The following is an 8388-nucleotide window of genomic DNA, read 5'->3' as shown; positions in this document are numbered from 1 at the left end:
ATAAATCTGCAGAACTCTGGTGACTGATGGGGCCATGCCAGTTTATAGAGATGTGGATTAGACCCTTTATCTGCTTTTACTTAGCAGCTGCACATTTTCCCTGCAATGGTTGGCAACCTGGGTTACTTCTCCTGGCTCCAGCTGCTGTTCCATGAGCCAGTAATTCCACATAATGTGATAAAGTTGAAATGTTTTGTTTTAGTTCATCTTTGCTGCTTCTGTTTCCTGTGAATCACAAACATTTCCTGTGTTTAACCTTGGTCCTTTTTTATCCTTGTATTATCTTAATGGAAATTGGCAAGTTATTTTTTTCATAGCTTTTTAAAAATAATTCTCTCTCTGTTATAATGACCCTTTTGGTAGGAAGGAGTTGTTTGCTTTGCTTGAAGAGCACTGATGCATCTATTTTGGGAAAATCTCATAAATAATTACTTGAATTTCCACTATAAACAGAACAAAAAATAGGTCTGTTTTGCTATGTTCTCACAAAAGTTGTTGATGTTTATACAGTAATAACTCTTCTATGAAAGTTTTCCTTCTGAAGTGCTTTACCAAGGAAGGGAGGATCACTGCCCCCATTTCTTAGATAAAGAAAGAGTGGTATGAAGAAGTTAACTGACTTGATTATCATCAATAACAAAGTAACAAAGCTGGCAGTGAAGTCCAGAATGAAAGGAGAAGGGGATAGGACTTATGAAAAATTTACCCAAGAGGTTAAAATCTAAATTCTCCAAATTGGGCTCCTAAATCCTTATTTGGGCACCAAATTAAGAGGCCTGTTTTTCAAAAATGTCAGACACTCATCATCATAGGAAGAACAGAAGGACAGTGAAACCAAAGCTTTCTGTCTTGATGCCTAATTATTAGAAAATAATAGGAAGATGAGAAGAGCTAAAGAGGCAGTCATTTGGGTGTGACTGTCTCATGTTTGAGTGTCAAGACAGGGAAAAGTTGAAAGGCTCCTAGTTTTGCTTTTCACTATCCTCCCGACTTTCTAGTCAAGGTGAAAAAGTTTTTATTCAATCCATTGTGGGATCACTTGGACTCATTTGGTTTGTCTGCATAGTGACCTCAGCATTTCCCCTGTAAAGATTCGCTTGAGTCCACCCACTCCCACTTACACACGCCAAACCTGGAGATATATTGGTGAAACTGCTCTGGGGCACCTTCACCTGCTGTTCTCAAGTATACTGGACTTGAAGTCTTAAGAGTGAGCATTTCACTAGTGCATTTCTAGGTTTGGCACATGTGAATAGGTGCAGTGCCTGCAGGAACATTCTTGCTAGGAAATACTGGGTGCACAATATAGATAAACCTATTGTGTCCTGGGAGACTACTGTGGTTTGGAGATTGCATTGACCTGGGTGGAAGATTGTTTGCTAATAATGGGCAAAGATCAGTTGTCCTTGCTGATCATTTTGGATCAGTCAGCATTCCCCCGAAACAGGATGGTTTCTTGACTTCACTGTGGATATTGGCAGGAGTCCACAGAAACATTCTTAAGTCATTCTGCTCTTTGTTCTGAGTGATACCCTGTGCTAATGATCTCATTGCCATGGGAGTGTTTGCACGTGGGTTTATGAATAGCACTTTTCTGGCACCTCTCCCATTTAATATATACACAGTTTGACATTCTAAGATTGTTTGAGTTGCAACATAACCATCTATGTAAGAGTGAGAGCTATGCTGAAACTTGTATAGCAGTGTGTTCATTTGGATATAATATATAATTTTAATGTGTCACTTCTGCTTTTGCTCACTGATCAAGACTAACATACAAGCATGTTCCACCAGCTGCTATTTAATAAACAACAACTTTTCAGCTAAATATTTTCTTTTTTTCATAGAAGCGTGAATATGTCATGCCCTCTTCCCTTCCTCCCTCCTTAGAAAAATAAAATAAATGTACTGTGGTCTAAACTGCTACATAGGCAATAATTAGTTCTGTTTCAGTGACCAGTTAGATGGTCTGGGGTGGTGTGGGCACTGAAGTGTATGTTTGATAGCTCAGAGGTCACAAATTTGAGGCCATGGCAGAAGCACGTTTGGCCCCGTCAGATTCCAATGAATCTTCAAATTCTGCTAAATACTTTGTCACAAAGACATGGAGAAAGAAGGGAGTGTTCTTCCTTTGATAGCTTAAACTGTCAAGCTATCAAATGGAGTTTAAGCTATCAAATGGAGCAGCAGAGTTAGCAATAAGAACTTTGCACCATCTTGGAAAGTGCTCAACCCCTTTTTCTAATGGGATACACACCACTTGCATTTAGCACTGCTGCTATATATTTTGACACACAGGACCCTATTATAATAATACAATATATATAATAATAATAATAATATCTATAATAATACAATGATAAAATAATATGTTGATATTATTATAGAGGTTTAGCTCATTTTAAAGGTTTAAAAATGTGGTTGTTATAATTTCCTTCTCTGAGTCATGAAGAGTTGGATTCATCATAGTTAACACACTTTGCATGATGGTTGCTGGGTAAGAAAAAATATTTATATAAATTTTTAAAACTGGTTAAAACATGCCTGAAGTGGATTTTCTGGAACATATTAAAGAATTCATGATGGAGTGGGTAGAATGAAGGCTATCCCCTGGGATGATTTGTACAACTCATTGGCTTCATAACTCATTGTCCATGCCAATTTCATGTCACATTGTCATATATCTTATCTATAACCTATCTATTTACAACTAAGAAGTCTTATTTGCAGGACTCAGATGTTAAAGATGACAACATAAATCCACTGTTTGAACTCAAGACTTTTCTGCCTCTCCCTTGTCCCACCTTCATTAGAAAAAAAGAACATTACACCTCAGTGCCATAGTTCACTGAAATCAAAGGCACCACATTGATTTTTATGAGCTACTGATCTGCCAAAAACCTTTTTGATTGAGTTAATAAATAGCCGTCTACAATTAATAGATGTGTAAGCATACAGCCCTTGTTGCAAACAGAAAACAATTTTTCTCAGTTACCGAAGACAATTATAATGTCTATGGTGTTTCCTTTTCTGTGGTAGCTGGTTTTAGATGTGGAGTATGACCACATTAAACAAAGGATGTCAAATTAATGGGGTTTCTTTCCTTCCTGCCACATCTGTAGAATGTCCTCTTTAAAAGCAAATGCCATAAATTATTGTTCTCTTACAGACTGTCTGAAGAATGACTAAATGATGTAAGTCCATGAAAGCATCGTTCACATAGGGTAATGATTCCATTTTGTCTTTTCTTAGATGGGCAGCCCTGTCCTGTTATTCTCTGGGATCCCACACTGTCCCCAACAGATAATGGCACCCATTCTTCTGTGAGACTAAACTGGAGAGACTATCAGCAGCTACTGAAGCAGAAGTGCTGGGTAAATGGCAAAGTGCCCAAAGCTGAGTGGGGATGCACGGAGATTCATCACCATGAGTGGTCCAAGATGGCACTCTTTGATTTTCTTCTTCAGGTAAGAGAACAATGCAAAGTATTTACTGAATGCAAATACTAGACTGCAAAAGAGTGTTCGAACCAAAATGACAACCCACTACAGTTAAGGGTTAACCATTTCTACTGATATATCCAATTATAAATTCATTGTAAAGTATAATTTTATCTTCAAATTCTTAGAAAGTGGATGTTCACAAAGAGATTATTTTCCCTTTTTTAATGAACAAGGGGTGCATATTTACATTTGAATTGTTTCTGATACATTTTACAGCCAGAAAATATGATGGACCTAGTTCTTCACTGCCTTGCACTTTGTGCTGTCATTGACACTTATGCAAAGTGAGTGTAAACCTCTCCTATTCTCACTTTGTAGTATTTCACATTTTTACAAGTGTGACTGCAGGTATGAGGTGCTAGGAATTAGAGAGATGGGGCTGCTATTTTTAAGCCATGGGTAGAACCTAGATGATGTAAATTTATTTCATATTATTTGATGGGGCTCAACACATTTCACCTGCTGAAGTGCAGTTTCTAGGTTATTTTGAAGTTCTTAACTCACATGGTTTAGTTTGAAAATAAGTCACAGGGCTACAAAATTCTTCATTTTCGGCTTCTTAGCAAAATACTTGTGCTACTGAACTAACCAACGTATGAGGATGTCATTGCTCTTATACCTTTCCATTTTCACTCTCAGCTTGAACACTTCAGCTGCCAAGGGGATGCCAAGTGAGTAATCAGCTGAATGTGAGCTCCTAGTGAGCTCCTCCTAATTGGGAGGAGAAGTATTTCAGCAGAAGTGACCTCTGGAAGGACTTTCACCTGTAGTGGCAGAAAGACGGCACAAGTTCTCCCTGGGCTACACAGAGGAGTAATGGTAGCAGAAGCCCCTTACTATACGTTAAAAAAAGAGGCTTGTGTTCTCTCTAGCCCCAGCTCTTCAGCTGGCACATTGCTATAACTTGTCTCCATCTTTCTTAGGGCCTTGTTACACAGTAATTTTGGGTGGCCCCTGGAGCTCTTAACCCCTGGATTGTCTGCACATTAACACCTTAAAGTGGTTTAAAGCACTCATTGACATTTAGAGGTTTGATAGGATTAGGCCTCCTGAGGCTCATGGCTAAATTTGAGGTTAGTGGTAAACTAAGTTGCAATCACTTTCAAGGTTAAATGGATTTGGGCCTTAGCTCTTAATACATACTAGCAGAACAGGGAAAGATAGTATTGATGGCATGTGTACCCATATCCACCATGCTTGTTTTGGGGGGAACAGAATTAAAGTTTTTTGTACATATATACTATAGGAAAAAGTTCTTGTTTGGCAAGGCGCTAGGCTAGACCATCTAATATCTTTAATTTCTGACTTAGCTAATCTTTTATCAAGAATGATTTTCTGTTCTCAGATAAACTTCTGCAGCCCATGAAATTAGCTGTAACCAAAAGAAGAACTTAGTTCTATACTTAAGGTTTTTCATTTGACCAAATATAATCTTGTAATTAATTGAATTGGCCACTTAGTGGGTGTGGAGAGAGCACAAGGAAGACTTTCCCTTACCTTTATGCTTCCTCATGCAGACTTGTCTGTCACAATTGCAGGACTTGTATTCATCTGAGCACAAGGATTAGTAGGAACTGCATTACCAGCAGCACTGTACACTTCAAGGCCATGCCTCCTCATTTATTCTTTCTACTGACCAACAGGGATGCCTCCCTATGGAAGGAAGTTCATGGTATTCCCTTACAGTAGACAGCATATCCTCCATTTTCCCTTGCATGCATTTTATCTTGTAGAGCTCCTGCTGATTCAATTAATCTCTGAATTGAGTCCATCTGCACCAGGGTCTAAAAACTGCAGTAAACCTCTTGTATGCTCTGTATTTGATCTCTCATGAAATTCAGCTTTTTATAAAATTATGTTCTGCAAAGTGTAAAAATAATTGCTTTCCTTAAATGCAGCCTATTCCTGCTCTATGCAAGTTGTTTCCAGAAAGAATGGGTGTTTCCACATTTGGGTTATATTTCTGCAGCACTGGTTATGGTAATTATAGAACATGAATTTCTTACTTAAAAATAGTTGCCACTTGTCTAGTGACTCCATCTCCAGTTGCACTGTGAATGAGTAATTCTTGGAATCTGATATAAAGTTTTTGTGGACTATATAGGTTCTAAACTTAGTAATAGCACAGTGTGTATCAAAGCATTTAAAAGGTTTTTGATCTGTAAACCTAGAATTGCTACTGTGTTCTCATTTATGTGTAAAAGTTAGTCCGATGCCTGTGTCAGACTGGTGCACAGAAACACATATTGATTTTAGGACTCTTTAATACTGCAGTTTAGCAGTGACCATTGCCAACAACAGCCAATAGTAACTTCTGTTGCTGTCCAGAATTGGGCATAAACTGCAAGATCAGATGCAAAGGGATTGAACTGTACATGATTTAAAAGGAAATCAAAACACTTTTATAAGGTCTGCTATGGCTCAGGAATTCTTTGAATTCTAACTTATACCTTATTAATTAGCACAAGTGCGTGCCAAGCAAATGAAGATTTGCAGGAGGGATCTGATGGCTCTGCTCAATTAATATTTTCTGAGAGGTGCACTTGAACTAACATCTAATTTGTGAGGGGTTTCATTGGGAGAATATGGAAAATTGTGGTGACTTGACAAAGCAATGGTGTGTATACTGCACTGCTAAGAGTGATTAGTATTCTGGGAGTATTGACTATAAATGGAATGAAAAGCTTTCAGTTGATCAGGAAATCTATAACTGTCTTGCAAGTATTACATTTGGTGTATAAACTTCTGATCTATTCCACTGCTATGGGGAAGACTGATTTACTTTAATAACTTTAAGCATCTTGATGGTACCCATATTTTTAAATGGTAGGAGATTGAGTAGCTGGCTACCCAGCTTGAAATTTTCCTGGTTCTGCCTTTGCCAGCTGGTTTGCCTTCTAAAGTTGGAAATCTCTCTCTTTATATTACCAAAATATCTTAATTAAGAGCCTGCTCCAGCAAACCCTTATTCATGTGAGTACATAATTTTCACACAAATAGTCAAATTCAATCTAGTATACTCCATGCCTTCATAGACAAGAAGCCTATTTCACTTTACACACCTGAATGGCAGTTTTCCAGCCACATAATTGCCATTTTTGGCACACAAACACAGTTTATGAATCTATTTCCTGTTACATGGCTACTGAGAATACACTCTGGTTGGTTATGCACTCTGGATCTTTACACATGTACCAACAGGAGTAAGTCCTGAGAAAAACAAGAGGAAGGCTTACACTTGTCCAGTGTACACATATACAGAGAGGCATACCTGCCTGGCCAGTGCATAGCCAACTTTTTACACCCAATAGCTGTGTGGATACTTACATGTCTACACTGCAGGAAGGACTTGTGTATAAAAGCCAGAAATGGGAGCTGGGCATGCAGTTTGGGCACATAAATGAAATAGGATTCTGCCCATAAAGTCTTCCTGGATTGAGCTGTGAGAAAGTAACAAATAGGAAAAATGGTACTAAATTGAAAGGAAAAGGTTTTGTAGGAAGCTTTTGTATATTATATTTTAGTTTGGATTGTTATAAAAGGTTCAGAGAAATTGGAGGGAATTCATAGACCAGCAACTGATGGTGGTTAGAACTGATTCATGAGGAAAGATTATCCAAATGATAACTGCCTTGGAGAGGCATAATAGATTACAAGTATCTTGTATATATACATGGAAAAGGTAGAGGTATTTTGGGTGGTTCAAGGGGATGTAACAATGAGTGATGAGGTGAAATTAATCAAAAAAATAATTACATTGATTAGCAAGAAACATACCTAGCAGTATAGTCTTTGAGACCATGGTATATATTTTTAAAGAACATGTCTACTTCATGAGTCATATAAAATTAGAAAAGGAGGATGGAAAATATTCTATCTAAACACATAATTGGTGAAATAATGGAACAACTGATCAAAGTAAATGCTTTTAATTTCTAATTGCAATAATCTTATACAAGATATTATAGTATATATAATACATTATACATATTATACTACACCACCCCACCCAAATTTAAATATACGAAAGAATGTGATTTTGATGGGTTTTTTTATTTTTGGAGATTCCATCTGTTTTTTTTAACATTTTACCTTGGGCATATGAATTATGATACAAGTTTAATTAGATGATTCTATACTATATTTTTTCAACAGAACCACCCCTTTATTCAATGTGCAAGATGGGCTATGCTAGGGAAATGAAACAGGTTCCCATGTTGCATGGGGCTGTTATCTGAAAGGGTGTTGCCTCCCTTATTGCAGTTGTGCAGTGAACTGAGGCAGAAGATTGCAGGAAGAGAAAGGGTGGTATTAGGTATAAAGGCAGTTTAATACTGTCCTGGAGAATAAGTTTCCTATCATTGAATTGTAGAAAATTAGGGTTGGAAGGGACCTCAGGAGGTCATCTAGTCAAACCCCCTGCTCAAAGCAGGACCATTCCCAACTAGATTGTACTAGCCAGGGCTTTGTCAAGCTAGGTCTTAAAAACCTCCAAGGATGGAAATTCCACCACCTCTCTAGGGAATGTGTTCCAGTGCTTAACCACCCTCCTAATGAGAAAGGTTTTCCTAATATTCAAACTAAACCTCCCTTGCTGCAACTTGAGACCATTGCTCCTTGTTCTGTCATCTGTCACCACTAAGAACAGTCTAGCTCCATCCTCTTTGGAACCCCCCTTCAGGTAGTTAAAGGCTGCTATCAAATCCCCTCTCAGTCTTCTCTTCTCTAGACTATATACATCCAGTTCTCTCAGCTTCTTCTCATAAGTCATGTGCCCCAGCCCCCAAACCATTTTTGTTGCTCTCTGCCGGATGCTATCCAACTTGTCTACATGCTTTCTGTACATCTACATCCTTTCTGTAGTGGGGGTCCAAAACTGGACACA

General features: G+C 38.0%; 1 protein-coding gene across 1 annotated transcript in view; it reads left to right on the top strand.

Moving 5' to 3' along the window:
- FAM198B (family with sequence similarity 198 member B) overlaps positions 1–8388 on the top strand; it is a 35220-nt gene that overhangs the window by 15547 nt on the left and 11285 nt on the right. Inside the window, exon 3 of the mRNA XM_019521701.1 lies at positions 3253–3467. Within this exon, the coding sequence (XP_019377246.1) occupies positions 3253–3467 (215 nt within the window). The remainder of the gene's footprint in view (positions 1–3252; positions 3468–8388) is intronic.

The sequence above is a fragment of the Gavialis gangeticus genome, unplaced genomic scaffold, assembly GCF_001723915.1.
Source record: "Gavialis gangeticus isolate Ggan-Ray unplaced genomic scaffold, GavGan_comp1, whole genome shotgun sequence".
NCBI classification, from domain to species: domain Eukaryota; kingdom Metazoa; phylum Chordata; order Crocodylia; family Gavialidae; genus Gavialis; species Gavialis gangeticus.
Note: the sequence above shows the minus strand (reverse complement) of the source record. Positions and strands in the feature narration are given on the sequence as shown.